At 36.7% G+C, this 18,982-nt stretch overlaps 1 protein-coding gene across 2 annotated transcripts; it reads right to left on the bottom strand.

Annotated features, from left to right (window-relative positions):
- Positions 1-2,621: 2,621 nt before the first annotated feature.
- Positions 2,622-18,599, bottom strand: egl (Egl_like_exo domain-containing protein). 2 transcript variants are annotated; one of them, XM_020943469.2, is made up of 8 exons: positions 17,917-18,599; positions 14,385-14,683; positions 6,282-6,527; positions 4,257-6,204; positions 4,103-4,201; positions 3,787-4,036; positions 3,635-3,723; positions 2,622-3,569 (listed from the first exon to the last, which is right to left on the bottom strand). In XM_020943469.2, exons 2-8 carry the CDS (start codon positions 14,548-14,550, stop codon positions 3,350-3,352), a joined length of 3,018 nt encoding a protein of 1,005 aa, XP_020799128.2. In that variant the 5' UTR covers positions 14,551-14,683; positions 17,917-18,599; the 3' UTR covers positions 2,622-3,349. The 2 variants fall into 2 exon arrangements, with proteins under 2 accessions (XP_020799128.2, XP_086683301.1); XM_086827175.1 differs by lacking the exon at positions 17,917-18,599 and adding an exon at positions 15,134-15,209.
- Between the last annotated feature and the right edge of the window lie 383 nt (positions 18,600-18,982).

The raw sequence follows: 18,982 nt of genomic DNA, 5'->3' as shown, positions 1-18,982 counted from the left end.
GATTCGAATCTTTGAGCTTTTCCTACACAGAGATAATAAAAAATATATATACGAGTAAATGTCTATTTTGATAGTGTTTAAAGGAATATAATCAATGACTGTAATGTTCGCATAGCATACTAAGAGGTTTTAAGCATTCAATGTTCAATATAGTAAATGTAATATCCATTTTGGATAATAATTAACCGAGCATAGAATATATACAAAACTGAAACTAGGAATTTAATCGAAAGCATACGAATTTAAAACTTTAAAATTAACTCTTTGTATAAAGAAAAGTGGTTCCTCTGAGGATTGAAAAGCTACTACAAAATATTTAAAGCTAAGACTCTGTGCATTAAATAAGGAATATATTTTACACATCTTTATGTTTTAAGTTTCTATTAAGTTCTGTAACATTGTTTAAATTAAATTTAGGCGTAAATAATTTAAATTATTTTTTTAGTCAGAAGGTTGAAATGCATTGAATGAGTCATTTCTGACTCTATAAATCATATATATTCTTGATCAGCATCAACAGCCGAATCGATCTAGCTATTTTCGGCCAAAATTTAATTTAATTTTTTCAAGATTTTCGAAATTTTATAAAGGGTTACATCGTTCAAATTATCAAAAATTGGTCAAAAAATTTTAATTTTTTAAATTTGTAAATTGAGTAAGCAGATTTATTAACATAATAATGACTAGCACAGAAACTTTGATTTTTCGAACACATTTTAATGTAAAAATATTTATAAATATTGATTATTTTCAGCTTAGTTTTTATCTATTTCCGTTTCAATATTATAATTTAATTGCTTTTTAACTGGAAATACTTATCTTTTTATATTTATAACAGACACATGGCGTATACTTAATTTAAGGGTTTTCTCGTTAAGTATACGCCATGAATGCTAGATGTCTGTTAAATCAAAAACTATTTTTATCTATATATATATTATTATATTTTTATGCAAATTTATTAACCTAAGAAAAACTAGCATAGGAATGGTTTACGAATTGAAATCAAGGCATTTTTGGCAAAGTTATGATCGATTTGATTGATCTCCAAGGGTATAGAAACGTCTGTTTTCTGAAGGTAGCTTCTTTTCTTTATTTACCAACAATATCAAATAAATTCAAGTTGAATTCAATTTTTTTTTATATCAAAAAATTTCGTTCAAATAATATATATATAATATATCAGATTTTATCGCAATTAACGGCATCTCTTCTGCTTGCTCATTTTAAAAGAAGGAAAATCTATCACTTTGATAAAGAAATAACAAAAACAGAAATCAATTGTTTCAATATGTACCTATTATGCATTTATGTATTGTTGACGTTTTTGTCGCGACATTGTCGAGAGCTGCAGGTTTCGCATGAAATCCAAACGAACTAATTAAGCATAAATATATACAAACTAGTTTAATAAGGGATTTCCTTCAATTTAAATGAATTCTATATTGAATATATTTTTAAAATGCTTGAAATTCGGGTTTAGTTATTTGTAAATTTCTCCGAAACACACAGACATCCGCGCTCACGGTTTTTAATTATGTAGAGCTTAAGCATTAGTGAAATAAGTTCAAAACTGGAGAGAAAAGTCATGAAAAACAGTTTGTTTCTCGATTAAAACTAGGTACTAAGTACAATTTAAATGCTTCATGCAAACTACAATTGTTCACAGAGGCCAATCAAGCGAGTTAGATTCAATTGTACATAAAAACTAACGAGCTGTGGCGATTCAAAGATGTGATTTTACCGAATATATATACACGCACATGTATTCCTTTGCATATAACCAAGTACATAGAACAACGTATATATATTTGGCGCTAGACATACTGCTTTACTGGAATTTAATTTTAAATTACAAATATTTAATATTAAAATAATTCGCATGCATGCATTGGAACGTTGAGTGCAACTTGAAGGTGAAAAACATACGTATTTAGAGGTTTATTTCAATTAACAATAGCTCCACAAAATGGCTGTGTAAATATGGCAAAAGATAAACGAATTTAAAAGGGAGTGTATGGATAAGGAAAAAGGCAATGCAATTGCAAAGGAAAAGGAAAACGAAAATGGAAAAGTACTGGCGAAAAGCCTACTTAAAATGTTGAGTAAATTTTGATAGAATTAAGTAAGATTTTGATCATCTTTTTAGTCTGTAAAAAATAAACAGAAATTGTGACTTTAAAAATTTAAAGTAAACATAATTGTATCCGTCGAATTTTTGATGTCTAACATAATCGAGATTTAAAAAAAAAATAAAGGAAGAGAACCTATATCCAATTTTGGTTGATCACGAAAATCAACCAAAAGGAGCACCATTTAAAAATCCAAAAAGATTGACAAATAAATTATTAAATTAGATTTGAAAATGGTGAACGAAATATATACACTTAAATATCTAAAGTAAAAATAATATTTACTAATAAACAAGACTTGTTCTATGAGATAGATCAGTCTAACTGCGATACCCATGATTCTGACTGCTTTTATGGAGAGCTTAAACTCCTCTTTACACACATACTACACATAAACCCCATAAAATTATTATTATAATCGATGTTTTTAACCTCTTGGTGTTTGGTGTTTAATAAAAAACAAAACCACAAGCAAACAAACGTTGTAAATAATATTGGAATAGGTATATATACACGTTTTATTCAATATATATATATTATAATCGTACCATTTCAGTATTATTTCCATTATTACAATTAATTCTCAGTTACTTAGATTGACTACACAATGGGTTTTCGTTAAGAGTTAAGAATTTGCATTTGGGTTAAACTAAAACTTGAGTTGGATAAAGTTTTATGGTTAAAATACAATAAGTTCACTTCTGATATGGCGACAAAGATATTTTAATTAGGAAACCTCTCTATCATTATTATTTCATTTTGATTTCTATAAAAACCTTGGTCCAATCGGATTATATTATTTATAATTTTAAATTTCGTTTATACAAATCAATGGAAAAGCTACCACAAAGTGTAAGTAAACAAAAACATTTGAAATGATTGTTTTGGCGCAGCTCGTTAAAGGTAAATCTTTCGAATTCATCGCCACTCAGCTCGGCGCTGAGGAGTGGGATTCGGTTTGTTGCTTTATATATTATTAAAAAGATCCGATCCGTTAACAATTGCTAAATCATATATTAGTGTTAATACAATGTTCAACATCTAGGCACAATATATATATTGCTTCTCAATTGATTATGAAAGTTATTGCATGATTGAGGCGGCGCTCAGCCCATTCAAATATAGTCCAAATAATAATAATAATACGTAATATATGTATGTCTGTCTGCGCTTTTTGCTTGTGGTTAGGAATCATCAGTGTTCGAAGCTTGAAATGTCTAAGTGGAAGCCACTCGCTTCGTGGGCGAGCTGCTGCTCAGCAGGGCCGCCTCCTTGGCCCTTTCGTGCTCATCCTGGAAGAAGATCTTGGTGATGACCACATCGCCAGTGCTTAGCGTTTGCGATTCGGCATCCACCAACTTGACCATCCGCTTGTCAGTCGTACGCAGTATAGGGGTCACACTCCTCTCGCCCTGGCAATTGCAGTTGTTTTTGATGCTGTAAAAGTTTAGAAATATAAATAAATAACTTTATATTACTAGGTTAAACTCTTAATATCTCACTTCCTGGACTTTTCCCTTATAATTTGCAGATTTTCGGTGGTCGCAATGCTTGAACCCAGCTGTTCTTGCATCGAATTTGAAGCTATAATCTGTGGGAAAAGCGAAATCATTGTAAAATCATCAAAGAAGCTATCAAAAACTAATTCACTGACTTGTTCACATGGCAACGAGGTGGCTGTCGTCAGTATGGCCTCCAGCTTATCTATACGCGCAATGCGATCCATGGACTTGTTTTGGAGTATTTCCTCCAGCATTTGCATGGACTCGGTCAAGCTGGGTGGCTCCGAGCTGAATCTAGGCGAAAAAGTGCCCGATAGCGAGTTGTCTGAAGGAACCGAGTCCAAACTGGGGAATGTGTCATTCTCATTGGGCTCAGCCTCATCCTCGGAATCACTTTGGTCTCTGTTTCAGAGAAAAAAAAGAATATTTAGTACATTTTGTAATAATAAATCGGAAGTATAAACTCACTTGCTGGGATTGCCGGCTGACTCCATTTTCTCAAGCTTTTTGGCCACCTTGTAGTAGCCCTTAAGGCGCTCCTTCTCCTCCTCCGTCAGGTCCATGTAGCTATTCATAAATTTGTATATTAATTAAAGAATTTATTTAGGGTTTAATGACTTACCGCAACAGTCGTATCTCCCTATTGGAAAGCACAATGCTCTTGCTGGTCTGCGCCAATTTCTGCTTGAGATCGGACACCTCCGTGCTGACCTTGCGCTGCTTCTTGCGTATCTTCACCTCGTTGGGCTTGATCTGCATGAGTATTTGCTCGGTGCACAGCTCCGAGAAGAGTTGCCGGTTCTCTGGCTTAATCTGTCTCGCCAGATTACCAAATAACTGATCATGGATTAGCACAAGGACATCTCCTGCAGCGTACAGCATCATTTCACGCGTTAGTGGTCGCTTGGCCCAGAATTTCTGATCCCTTCGATAGATTTGCTTCAGCTGATCCTTGATGGGATTGCATGGAGCATTATATTGCTCGCATAGCGAGTTGAGCGATATGTATTTGGCCTTGTACACCTGCTTGCCGCTCTCCTGGTACTGCAGTATCGCATGGGCGGCCTGTGTGTCAAACACATTGCGCAGCAGGATACCAAATTGCAGATACAAATTGGCAGCATCATTACGGCAATCGTGAATAACCTTGATCACCTGATCGTGCTCCAGCACGGTCTTGAGTCCACCATCGGTGACCATGGCCGGACAGGATTGAACATCGAAAAGGAAGGCCTCTCCTCGCCCAGTTCCAATCTCAATGAGAGTGATCTCTCCCTTGAGGCCGAGATTGATGCCCTCGCAGTCCAGGGAGACAACTATATTCTCATTTTTGGCCGCATACTTGAGTATGATGTCGGTCACAAACACCGATTGCTTGACATTCGCTATCACCGTGGTGTTCTGCAGGACCTTAATCTTCCAGGTGTCGCCGACAAAGTAGCTATGACTAGGTGAGTGATTGTTGGCATTGTTTGGATTTGAATTTGAATTTGAATTCGAGTTGGAGTTGGAGTTGCTATTGGCATTTTGGTTCAAACTCGTTGTTGTCGTTGAATTGGCAATGGAATGCACGGGACTGGAGCCACCGCCCTGCTGCTGATTGGCCAAGGATTGCTTGTCCTTCTCCAGATTCTCCGCCAGGGTTCGTATAACCAAGGTGTTGATGCGTTGCTTTAGGGTTTGATTCACGCTATTCATACGCTGCTCTGAGGGATTCGGGGCTGACGAAGGCTGTGGTAGGAGTGGCTGTTGCTGCGACTGTTGTGAGGAGGTATTAATGGCCCCGTAGCTGGTATTCGCACTGGGATAATTGTTCTCGCACAAATTCTCCAACTTCAACTCCGACATGGGCACATAGCTATCAAATCCAGAACTGGGCTCCGACTTGGGTTGGCCAAAACCACCGGGGCTCTGCGTCTGACCCATCACATTGGAAACGGGTGCATTCAGCTTAAAGTTGGGTGAAGCAATGCTATTGTTATTATTATTATTGTTGCCATTGCTTCCATTATTATTGTTGTTCGTGTGACCATTACTCCGCAGCGCCGGCGATTGCAATCTCTGCTGCACGGCACTGATAGGAGCTCCTCCTCCACTTGATTCCTGCCTCCGATTGCTGGCGGCATCATTATTGTTATTCAGCGCATTGAACTGCTCCCGGGTCTGGGCCTGGGCCTGCTGAATGTGCGTGTCACTGAGCTTGGGCTTCTGCAGCAACGTGACTAGATTGGCCTGTATGTGAAAGCAGTCGGCAAAGAGTTTGAGGAACGAGCTCAGATCCCCCGGTGTCTTGAACATGCGCAGCCACTGATCCTGCGGGAAATTGGTGGTCAGCAAATGGAACAGTTGATCCACCAACAGTGGTCCCTTGATCTCAATGCATTGGGCAAAGAAATCGAGCATTTGCTGCGTTCCACGAGTATCAATGTTGGATTGCGGCAAATGTAGGCGATCCCGCGCCGGCAGATCCGTCATATTCTCGCATCCCACCAGCATCACATAGTCATCCATCACCTTAAAGGTGTCGGTGTGCTTCATCAGGAAGTCGGTGAACTCCTTAATGTGCTGACCTGTTTGGATAAACAAAAGAAGAGTCATAATAGAGGGTTCTTCTGCTGGGAGTTTAAAGTCTGAAACTTGTACTTACCTGATATGTGTCGTACTTGGGGCGATGCCTGCGACCTGTGACCCAGGAGACTCCTTACTGGCACCTCTGCCGCTGCTCCATACTGCAGCATCTTATTCTTGAAATAGTCTTTAGCCTCTTGGATGTAATCCCGTTTGCCACCGCAACCCCCCTCGTCCGCATTGCTGTGCTGATAGGCATTCACCTGCACATAATCACCGTCGACCAGAAATATTGATGGGTATTGGGCGAGAAATTTCTTCAGACCTGTCAACCGAAGCAAAGGATGTCAATTACAATTAGGATGAGCCATTAGCTGATGGTGAGTGCCGGTGCCGGTGCCGGTGAGTGGTTAATGCACTAAAACTGTTGCACCGCAAATCTAATTAATTTCTGCCCTTTTAATGTGTCACAACTTGTGGAAATTGCTCCAAGACTAAGTACTTATTGTGGTTGATTCATTCACTGGATAGTTTTTCCTCCATATATGTATGTACAGATGGTGTAGTTGCTTCCAAGTCTTGTGAAAACTTTTCCCTGACTTTTCTTTATCAGCGGGCAACATGTGCCTGGTTTCCCATAATTAACAAACAACATTGTTTAATCGCATAACCATCAAATGACGACGAGCTTACATTCATCCGAATGTGCATACTTCCATCTCCATATGAATGAATGAATAATCATCATCATGTGTGTAGATGTGGTGTGTGTTGTTTGTTGTATGTTGTTGTATGTTGTTTCCAGTTTCAATGTTTGTTGTTGATTTGGTTTTGTAAAGTTGGCAAAAACTTTCTGGATTCAATGTTGGCTTACAATTACATAAAATGAGAGGGGAATTTTCAGGGATTTACACTATGTGTGTGCACTGGGAGATATGGATGTGGATATGGATGTGGAAATGGGGTTTTTATAAACATTTCTTAATTTTTATATTTAGACATGAACGCAGTCATGTTTTGGAATAATATAAATTATAATAAATTCAAGATTTTTATTAAATCTTGTGAACCTGTTTCTCTTTATCAGTGATAAGATATAGAGTTCAGATTTTAAAAGCAAAATAAGAGTCCAAGATCCTTATTTTATTTGGGAAAGAATAGCTAAACTGTTTATTAATATGGCAAGATTATAGTTATTACCATAAAAATAACCATTCCACTTTGAAAAAATGTATAGATTTAGCTATAGAAGACAGTTAGAGAGCACTGAAAAAGTGCTTTAATCTCAAGATATTGTGTTTGAAAACCTTTACCAAAGCCGCAAGAAAATGTAAGTGACAACAGAGGTAAGGCAGAGAAATTTGCTGAATAGGGACATGTTGAACCTTTGACATAAGGTTAAGATTTCAACGAATGTGGATATGTTTTTATAAAATTTATACGGCTTATAACTTATAAATTGTATAAACCGTATAAGGATTTAAAGTTCTATAAGGTCTATAAGGTCTATAAGGTCTATAAGGTCTATAAGGTCTATAAGGTCTATAAGGTCTATAAGGTCTATAAGGTCTATAAAGTCTATAGATCTATAAGGTCTATAAGGTCTATTAGGTCTCTAAGGTCTATTAGGTCTATAAGTTCTATTAGGTCTATAAGACCTATAAGGTCTATAAGATCTATAAGGTCTATAAGACCTATAAGGTCTATAAGACCTTTAAGGTCTATAAGGTCTATAAGGTCTACAAGTTCTATAAGGTCTATAAGGTCTATAATGTCTATAAGTTCTATAAGGTCTATAAGGTCTATAAGTTCTATAAGGTCTATAATGTCTGTAAGTTCTATAAGGTCTATAAGGTCTTATAAGTTCTATAAGGTCTATAAGGTCTATAAGTTCTATAAGGTCTATAAGGTCTATAAGGTCTATAAGGTCTATAAGGTCTATAAGGTCTATAAGTTCTATAAGGTCTATAATGTCTGTAAGTTCTATAAGGTCTATAAGGTCTATAAGGTCTATAAGGTCTATAAGTTCTATAAGGTCTATAAGGTCTATAAGTTCTATAAGGTCTATAAGGTCTATAAGGTCTATAAGGTCTATACGGTCCATAATCTCTATAAAGATGATCAGATCTATAAGTCCTTCCTTAAAGAATCCGTTCTTATTATTTGCAATCTCTTAAAAGTAAATAGGTTCTATACCAATAAATCTTTATTAAATTATGTAATACAAAAACATTAGAGTTAGTTTTCCTAAATTTCCCTTTAAAATTTCCACCCATTCATAATATCCAAATTATATAGAAATAGAATATGTAAATATTTTCCCCAAGTGTCTGCTGCTGTTGTTGTTTTGAAAAGTGAATGCACTCATGCCTTGCAGAGCGACGGAGCGAACTAGCGAACCATTTATTTGATAAATCAGGTCATAGTTGCTGACTGACTGCTGCCATCAGCCCAAAACGGGACACCCGGCGACGGAAGCCAACCCCCGGCATAGCCACATCCACAACCACCATCTCGCATCCACAATTGGTAGGAATGCGATGAGTACTCGACTCCATATGTCTCATTGTATCGGTCTACAAACCCACCCAGAGAGTCTCCTCCATCTATTGTTTGGGTAATATGACGTGACACAGCTCTCGGAGCTCTCGGAGATTGGAGAACTCAAAGGGGATACCGGGTGCTACGTTGCGTGTCAACCGAGGTAGACACAAATTTTGAGCTTCATAATGCCCGGGCATAAATTAATTCAATTGCATTTGACATAACTCGGCTGGAAAGTCGCATGAGGAGATGCCAAACATTGATTAATCGAATGCGACTTATGCAAGGTATATACTTTGTATATTGACAATCGGTGAGTGTAAGCTCTGGATAAGCATCTGGTTATCCCACTTTCCAGGCTGCCAAATGAGCCACAAAACTGACAAATGGCTAGTAGTAATACCCAACGATTCGAAACAAGGAAGAAAAAAAGGATAAAAGTCAAATCCTTTCGAGCGTAATTCAATTTTATGTTTACTTAGAGAAATTGAAATTTGTGAAACGTAAGGGGGTCACAAACTGACGCCCACAAATCGAAGTTCATAACATTTCAATATTAATATTTATCGAAGGCGCTACGAATATGTAATGTTAGCCGCAAATATTACGAACCGAGCCAATATTTGTCTGTGTGCCTAGCCGCATTTCTTGGCAAGCAAACACTTTTTTTTTTTTGGCTACACCTTTCCACCCCTCTCGAGAGCACAGGTGTTTGTGTTGGCCACATTTTACGGCTCGACCCACTTGGACACATTTTTGTTTCTTTTTTTTACTTTACTTTCCTTGCGGTGGCAATTTTCAAAATGCACCGAGGACACTTGCCATAAATTTATGTATATTTATGCCTCTTCGCTTATTGAAGAAAACGGAAAACCGAAACTGAAAACATTTCCCCGAGATGTTGTGAATCGAAATGTAAGTGAATACGAATGAATACTTGGGGTAAAGGGTTATGTTTGGTCATAAACTGAGGATTTTATGACTCTCAAAGGGAAGACTTTTGAGGCTACTTTAAGTTAAGGAAGCTGCAAATTCCTTGCCTTCATTATAGACTCATTAGTTGCTCAACCCCTGGGGATTGAGCGTCTCCAAAATGCTTTACAAATCAATTAGAAACAAATGGCACAAGGTTATGAAAATATTAACACTGACTGACTGCTTTTTGAAAAAGTACTTGAAGTAATTAAATAACTTGTGTGTCAGTCATGGGAATGCAGGGTAAACATATTAAAGAGGCTATAGAATAGGTGGGTTAAAGTCTTTTACTTGAAATCAACTAAGTTATGGTTTATATATTTCATTATATACAGTTCTTAAGCTCCAAATGCCTTTAAACCCTGCTCTTTCTCAGCTACAAAGGGGAAATATCCCCAGATCCTTGAGTTCTTTATACCTTCCCTCACTTTCAACCTCTCAACTCTCCCCTTAAAGACATCCTGTCACAAAATTCCCAATCAATTAACAACAAATGCCGCCAAGTTCTACAAATAATGCTATGGCAAATTTCCTAGCAAGCTAAAATTAAATGTTTCTTTCGCCTTTTGCAATTAATGTCAAAAATCAATGCGAGAACTCACTCCAACTTACCCTTCTTCAAAGGAGAAAAACCTTAAGTAAAGCATAAAAACCTTGGGTGAACAACACACGCAATGCCTGGGAAATGGGAAATATGCCTTGGCAGTCGAGGGTTAAGCAGGAACACCGGCTGGCAGGCAGGCGTTAAAGGATTTCCTTACAGTCGACAGTAAAATCGTTAAATTTACGACAATGTCAGGGAATTGGAAATGCGTGTCGGAAATGCAGAAGGGGCTGTTACAGAATGAGTTTGCTTTGAGATCGATCAGCTAATCATTTGCAGACAAGTCAATATATATACAAACATATATTTTTATATGACTTTGACAGTTTTTGCCAGTTTGCTTTTGGCAATCGATTACGCAAAGCGAAAAAATAATATAAACTAAACACACACTGTGAATATAAACAGTTGTGAACTTTAACTAAAAAAGGCCCGGCTGTTGTTATTATTTTTTCTATTTGTTGCTATTTTGTGTGTTGGCAATTATTTAAAGCCCGCTGGCAATAGTAAAATGGCAAAACCGATAAAGGGGTCTAAATGGTGGTCGTGTTTGTTTTGTCAGTTAAATTGGCAACGAAATTTAAGTTAACCACAAACGAGGGCACCACACACTCTTTAAACTAATAGTCATAGGTTTTTTGGCCAGCATTTAGCCTGTTCTAGAAAATGACTCTTGGCGTTAATTTTCCTAAAAATGGTTCAAGAACCCTCATCAATCGCTGGGGAATATGCAAACACACACTCCACCACTCACCTCCATTTATTATTGAAGCAACAAATGGATATGGTAGTAGAGTCTCTAGAATATCATGCCATTTTTATTGAAATTCAATTGAACATTTTTGTCACGTAATCGACACTTTTCTATTACAAAGTTTCCGCCCGAAACCCAAACCCAAACACAAGCCCTTACCATTATTCCCCTTTCTCCCTTTTTTGGCCAAACAAACCACATAATAATGGTCGGCATCGATGGGTTTATTGTGGGCGGCATTCGCCAGGGTATAAACGCCATCATCCCAACGGCTTTAACGCTTTATAAGTTGAGCAAACAACACGTTGACAAAAACTGAAGCAGCATAAAATATGTTTATAGGATTTTGGGTCACCAGGGGAGTTAGCCCAAAGGGGTTTTGACCACTAAGCCTTATCACCATCACCTACCTCTATACTAGATTGTGGCTAACCATATCTAACCGGGCGTATCTGACGCTTTTCTATTTATAAATCCTTACCTTGACATTCCCCATTAATATATTCCCAATCCCAACTGTGATTTGCGTGTCAGCCGCATATTTCCAAAGGAACTTCTACTAAACTCTGACTATTGCGTTCTTCGCGAAAAAAACTAAAGCTAAAACTAAAACTAAACCTTGCTCTTTAAGTCATCGATTAAAACTGTTTTAGTGCAAAGTTTACTTGGTAAATGTTGTGCTCAGTTGAAGTTATAAACAATTTGTTTTGGTGGCACAGTCACAGTCACGCACATGTGGGAAAATCGACAAAATTGCGATAAACATTTTGTTAAATGTTTATTTTCTTGTTGCAATTAGTGCAATCACAGAGTGTGGAAAACAAAAGGAATAATTGCAATTAAATGTGGGGGTGCACCATGTGACAAAGAAAGAATATAGAGGAAATTTAGAGCATGGAAGGTTTGAAAATCGGAATACTATATAATATAACTGCGAGAGAAACGTTTGTTAGCAGTAAGTAAATATGAACAGTAAGTAACTATGAAGATTAAATTACTTTGATCAGTAATTCACTATGATCCGTAAGTAACACTGACTATTAAGTAACTCTGATCAGTAAGTATCTATGACCAGGAAGTATGTATCATCAGTTACTAACTTTGAACACTAATAAACAATGACTTGCACTTTTTGTAACACAACACATTTCTGATACTTGGCCAGCAGCAGTCACTTCGTTCCGGGGATGTTAGAACCAGTTGGGAATTATATGCACAGATGAGCGAGATTTGTTTTGGAGCAAATTTAGGAGCAATCTATTTGAATGAAACTGTGCAGTTATTCTTCTATATAATTTTACTAGTATATAAGTCGAAGCATGGCGAATCGGTGGACTATATATATACATATATATATATATCTGCCATAGGAACGATCGGAATATTTTAAAGAATAAATTATAACTTTTCCATTGTTCAACTGATTTTCATCAAATTTGATAAATTGCCATTATATATTAATATAGAATTTTATGTAAAATTTTATAAAAATCGGACTACTATATCATATAGCTACCATACAAACGATCGTTCTCTATTTACAATTCATCTTAAATTTCTTGATTTGTCTAAAGACAAATTTCCTTTAAATATTCCCACATAAACAGCCTCTTAAATCTCAAGATCTCAAGATGTATCCCCAAGGAGTTAAATGATTTGCCATTAAGCCCCAGACTCAGACTTGGGCGTTGTAAACAAATGTTTTGCCATTTCCTGTCCCCGCCTTTTCTTTTTTTTTTTGTTGTTAACTTAAACCTCCCTCCTGCTCCCCCTTCTGCTTCCTCTCCTTTTCCACGCCTGTGAAAGAACATCAAACAAATGTCTTCAGATGTCTGAGAGGCAGAGGTGTCTAAGGGAAAGTGCAATGCACCTTCTCAGCACAGCAAAGCGTTAAGTGGAACCTATTTTTAAAAACCGAAAGTTGTTTGTTGCGGCTATTTTTAGTTGTTAGTCGAGTAAACCATGCATTTTGATAAATGGCGCACCATGAAGTTGTTGTCAATGGAAGTGCAACACGTGTATTGTGACGGAGAGAATCTCAAGTTTTAACCAATGTTTTTTATTTTCCATACACTACTACTAGTTGTAAAATAATACCCATACGATATTGTCAAGGGGAAAAAAAGAGGGAGGAAGGTACAGAGGAAAAACCAATGAAACCGACAACAACATGTGCATTATCGATTGCAGTTTGGCGTCTGCAATGCAAAAGCCATAAACCCTTGGCATGTTTTTGTGGTTTTGGCATTGAGATCAACTACGGGAAGCTGCTGGGAGGGCAGGAAAAAGGCATATAACTGGGCTAGAGAGACTATAGAGTCTCCTCCTCTTCTCCCCCCTCTGGCAATGGCAATGACATGTACACTTGGCCACTCGAAGGCAACAACAACGGCGACAAACGTTCGAATGGCATGGCACAATCATCGACTATGACAAACAATGACGACCCGCAGGTGCACAAATATGTTTGTTCGCATAACCGAACAAGAGTCCAGTGCATGTAGCTTTCCACAAAACACACACACGTTTCCAATTTCCCAGGCTTGGCGACATTTTAAATGAGAGAGAGAAAAAGGTGATTGAATTGGATAGTATGTTCAAATCAATTTCTCCAACTTGGAAATCAATACATGTTGTACGACCAAGTTTAAGGAAAACTCAATCAAATGTGTTGAAACTTTAGTTATATTTTTATAGGGGTTATATGGTATATATTTAAGAAAGTCTGGGTTAATATTTGAAGATTCATATTCATACAATTTTGTATTCTTTCATCAAGACATCTTGAGACAAGAGTTGTATTTAAGAACTTGCCTTATTTATAAGACTGAGATAGCCTCTATAAGGTCTACAAAATAAAGCCTATATGACAGCTTGCAGCTTTATGAGATATTTGTTTAAATAAATCTTACAAACTAGATAACATTTAATATTTTCGATGGTAAATTGTTCTAAATTACCTATATATCATATCAACCATATAACCTATATGTTTTCAGGGCCTAGCACTCAACACTTAGGGGTACCTATGATTTTACTCTCATATTTCTATCAATATTAAGATGTTCATGTGTGGTTTTTCTTGTTTCTATCAAATAAATATATAATTCTATATACTGTAAATAATATTCCGTAAAAATTAACTTCAAGAACTTGAATTTTCTCAAGAAATATATAACTAATCCTAGTTGAACTCATAATTTGTATGTCTTTTCCTTATCGAATATCCCAAAACCACTTTAAAATGATATTTATATGATGGATTGAGTTCTTCGAAGAGAAATGTATGATCTTTCAAGACTCACCCGACTGACTGCCACCGGCGATCTGTCTCATTTCCTTGGTGAACTCCTTATTGCCAAACTGGCAGGATAGATCATGGACAGTGCGAGGTTCTCCCTTATCGAGGAGTCGCTCCAGGAAGAAGAGCAACGTCATGTTGCGTGCCATCTCATACTCCATGGACTCCATGGTGTTCTCAAGTTGCTACCAGCGATATCCACCGGCAATTGCTGTTTGCTAGCTGCTATCTTCTTAATTATTAATCCACGTAAATACGTCACGTCACGTTCACGTTCAGGTAGCGTTGTTGTTTCTTGGCTATCTGCAAAAAAATAAAACAGGGGGCAAGAGGAAGACGGTGAGTGTGTGTTTGTGGCAGCGAGGTGAAATGGCCAACACTTATGCAATGCGCCAAGAAAGCTGGCCAAAAGCTAAGAGCTCAGGCGATGGCGAAAAGCAACAACTAGCAAACCGCAGACACATATTAGTCAGCTGAGTTTCATTTCGTTTCGTTTCGTTTCGTTTTGTTTTCGTTTATTTATTTAATACATTTGCACTTTGCTCAGTCTCTTCTCAATGTCTCTCTCTACTATCGCCCCGACACTTGTTTTATGCGAGTGCATTGTATTTGCCGCTCGCCTTGCACTCATTGAACAAATAAAAAAGCGGGGGCCATAAACTGTGTCTTGCATCGTGAATAATTGAAGCGGCCTAGACCACACGGACCACAGACTCAGCCCACACACGTTCGAAGAAGTTTACGTCTCAGGACCTGCGGCTCAAGTGTCCGTATATCCTTGCGGCATATCCTTGCGCGCTGCTCGAGTTCTTGACAACAACTGGCAGCAGGCGGCATGCTGCTCGCGTGCTGCCACCCAAGGCACCAGTATGAGCTTAAGGAAGTCTCGTCGGCTGGCTAAGCTTTCGGATAAGAGTCCCCTATCGACGAGGAATTTAACTCTTACGTGGGCAAAGTAAAAAGGATTTAAACCTTTAGTATTTAGCAAAATATTATGTCCTATTCAAAACAAATATTAATTAAAATAAAAAAATTAAATATTAATAGGTATTAACCATAATATTCTTGTATTAAATGGATCTTAAAGAAAGAGAAGAAAGAAAGCTTACTCTGAGAAGCCGACGTTTGTTTACTCTTGCAATTTTCAATTGGATCATGAGATTGAATGGGAAATCGATCATATATATGATTTATAGGGTCGGAAATGACTCCTTCACATCGTTTCAAGCTTCTAACTAAATTTATAATACAATTTTTTCAGTCGATTTTATTTATATTTATATAGACAATTTGTTCAACAAATCAAAAATTATATAACTCATAACTAAGCCAAAAATACATTAATTTTACTTCGGAAAGCTGTTCTGTGCTAGTTTTTAATAGGTTAATAAATCTGCATACTCAATTTTACATTTTAAACAATTTAAAATTTTGTCAATTTTAAAAAATTTTAAACCCATTATTTTTTTATAGAAAAAAATAGAAAAAATACCGAAAATTTTTTTTTCTACCGGATAAGGCTAGTTCGATTCGGCTGATGATGCTGATCAAGAATATATATGATTTATAGGGTCGGATATGACTCCTTCATATCGTTTTAAGCTTCTAACCAAAATTATAATACCATTCCTTAGCCGATTTTAGTTATATTTTTTGTAGGCAATTTGTTCAACAAATCAAAGATTAAAAACCTCATAACTAAGCCAAAAAAGCACTAATTTTAATTCGGAAAGTTGTTCTGAGCTAGTTTTTAAAAGATTAATAAATCTGTATACTCAACTTAAAATTTTAATAAATTTAAAATTTTGTCAATTTTTAAAAATTGTAAGCCCTTATTTTTTTATTGAAAAAATGGAACAAAATTCGAAAATTTATTTTTCTCCCGGACATTGCTAGTTCGATTCGGCTGATGATGCTGATCAAGAATATATATGATTTATAGGGTCGGATATGACTCCTTCATATCGTTTTAAGCTTCTAACCAAAATTATAATACCATTCCTTAGCCGATTTTAGTTATATTTTTTGTAGGCAATTTGTTCAACAAATCAAAGTTTAAATAACTCATAACTAAGCCAAAAAAGCACTAATTTTAATTCGGAAAGTTGTTCTGAGCTAGTTTTTAAAAGATTAATAAATCTGTATACTCAACTTAAAATTTTAATAAATTTAAAATTTTGTCATTTTTTACAAATTTTAAACCCCTATTTTTTTATTGAAAAAAATTGAAAAAATTTCGAAAATTTATTTTTCTACCGGACATACCCAGAAAGATTCGTCTGTTAATGCTGATCAAGAATATATATGATTTATAGGGTCGGAAACGATTGCTTCACTGCATTGCAAGCTTTTTACTAAATTTTAAAAACCCTGAAAGGGTATAAATATAAATTCATGTTTTTATTACACATAAACAAATTTTTAGAGTACATTTGCTATTTTTAACCAAAATTGTATTGTAAATATATTAATTAATATATTAATTATAGTAGGTTTTATAAATATGATTCAAAATTTATAGAATCTTGGATGCTGCAATAGTTTTATAGTAATTACCTGCTGCAAATAATTTTTCTTTTTATTATTATTTGAAGTGTTTGCTATTTCGAAGCTATACTGTCTGTGAACGCGCCAATTGGAATTGGCATGGGATTAGTACCAACAAGACTCTTCTAAGCACAATGGGATTTCGTTGGATATTCAAAAACGAACGGATTTTGGTGGGAAAGAAGCGATCAAAAGTTGGCACCTCCAAAGGGGGCTATAGCATCGGCTATATATAACACATTTTAATTTGTTTGTTGCTGCTTCTTTTGGTTGGCATGTGAAAAGCAGAAAAAAACTGCCAGCGCTGCAGAACAGGTGATTGACACAGAAAAGTGGATATGTGGAAGTGTAGAAATGTGGATGTGCAGCGGAAATGGAAATGCCAGAGCTCCCCTGAGAGAGAGAGAGAGTGCAAAAACCCAAAAAGAAAAACAGCTTCTCCATTTAAATTACCAAAACAGAACTTGTCACTCATTAGAATCCAACTCGGAAAGTGGGAATGGAAAGCCAATAAGAACTTTTGTTCTATTGATAAGCTGAGAACCGTTGACAACAAATACATGTATTGGGAACGGTAGTAACAAAAACAAAAACAACAACACATTCCATTCCATTCTTTGTGTGTGTGTGTGTCTCACAGGTAGCACTGCCATGTGTGTCTGTTTCTTTGTATGGGTGGCAAAACAAGAAACTTCACAGACATACCGATAAAAAAAAAGAGTCTTATTAGCTGAAAGAGACGACAATACTCAGCCTGAGGGACAAGTGCATAAAGTGATGAGTAAAAGTAATAAAAACTATGAAAATAATGAAAACAATAAAACGTAGCCCAGCAAAAGAAATAATAATAAAAATCTGCAGAGAAAACGCGCTAAAAATGTGGGGAAAGAAGGCAAGAAAGAGGCTCTCAAAATATGCAAAGCAAGCGGACAGTGAGAGAGAGAGAGAAAGAGCGAAAGAAATGGCGAAGAAAGATCCGTTATAATTACCTGGCAGTTAATCCCTTGTTTTCCTTTCCCTCCCTGTTTGCTTAAGTGCACTTGTAATCTATATTTAATCTTTATTTATTCATAAAAAAAACAACCGACACATACGCGATACAGATCCTCGCGTTGGGGATTTCTCAGCGGCAGCTTCTCTCTGATCAGAGATCGAGGATCTTTCTTTTACTTTATATCTACTGGCTTGGCCTAACCCGCTCTAGTTCGCTCACTCGCGTAATTCAATTAGACATCAATTAATTAACTCGCTTAACATTTTTTCGGCGCAATTAAACCAATACACTTGCAGAAAACTGCGACGAAAGCAGTTAGCTATTTCGTCTTCTTCTTGTTGTTGTTGTTGTTGTTATTATTACACACACACATTCGCGCGCGCGCTGGTCAGGTAGGTTACGTGTGTATGTGTGTGTGGGTTTGTAAGGCACTTTGAAGGCTTGTAAGAAATTGTAAAAACCACTTGTTGCACGGCTCTAAAAAGGCACTTCTCGAAACCCGAGCCCCGATGTCAATGGAATTCCGCCAACTCCGGCTGACGTCGCACGAAACGGTCACAACTGGCACGGTTTTAATTTTTCGTTTCGAGCGATTCGATGATGACAACGCGAACACAAACACAAACGTGGGAATTTGAGCGATGGAATGATGAGCGGGGGTGGCGGGGGCGTTAGTGTGGCCATTCGGTTTCCCGTTTATTATGCTGAAATTCCTGAGAAAATGGTGAGGATTTCTAGTTCATGGCAGGTGGTCGCACTTTCCATTTTCAAAAAGACGGCTATGTTAATAAGAGAAAAATTCATATTTGTTAACTGATTAAATTGTTTTATACCAATTGGGAATATAGTCCAATTTTATATACCAATTGAAACCTATTGGGAATTCGTAATCTACTGGTCACACATAATACGTAATAAAATACGTATTACGTAAGGAACGACGTAAGACCTCACCAAGATTGCTGAATGGATTTTTTATTTCACCGCATCTGGTCATACTGAAATTCACAAAACTTAATCGAGCGGCAAAAATTATCGATAATTTTGGAAAAACATTGAAT

Source organism: Drosophila serrata, unplaced genomic scaffold (genome assembly GCF_035046125.1).
Source record: "Drosophila serrata isolate PLE 108 unplaced genomic scaffold, ASM3504612v1 contig_165, whole genome shotgun sequence".
NCBI lineage: Eukaryota > Metazoa > Arthropoda > Insecta > Diptera > Drosophilidae > Drosophila > Drosophila serrata.
This window is presented reverse-complemented; position numbering and strand designations above follow the sequence as displayed.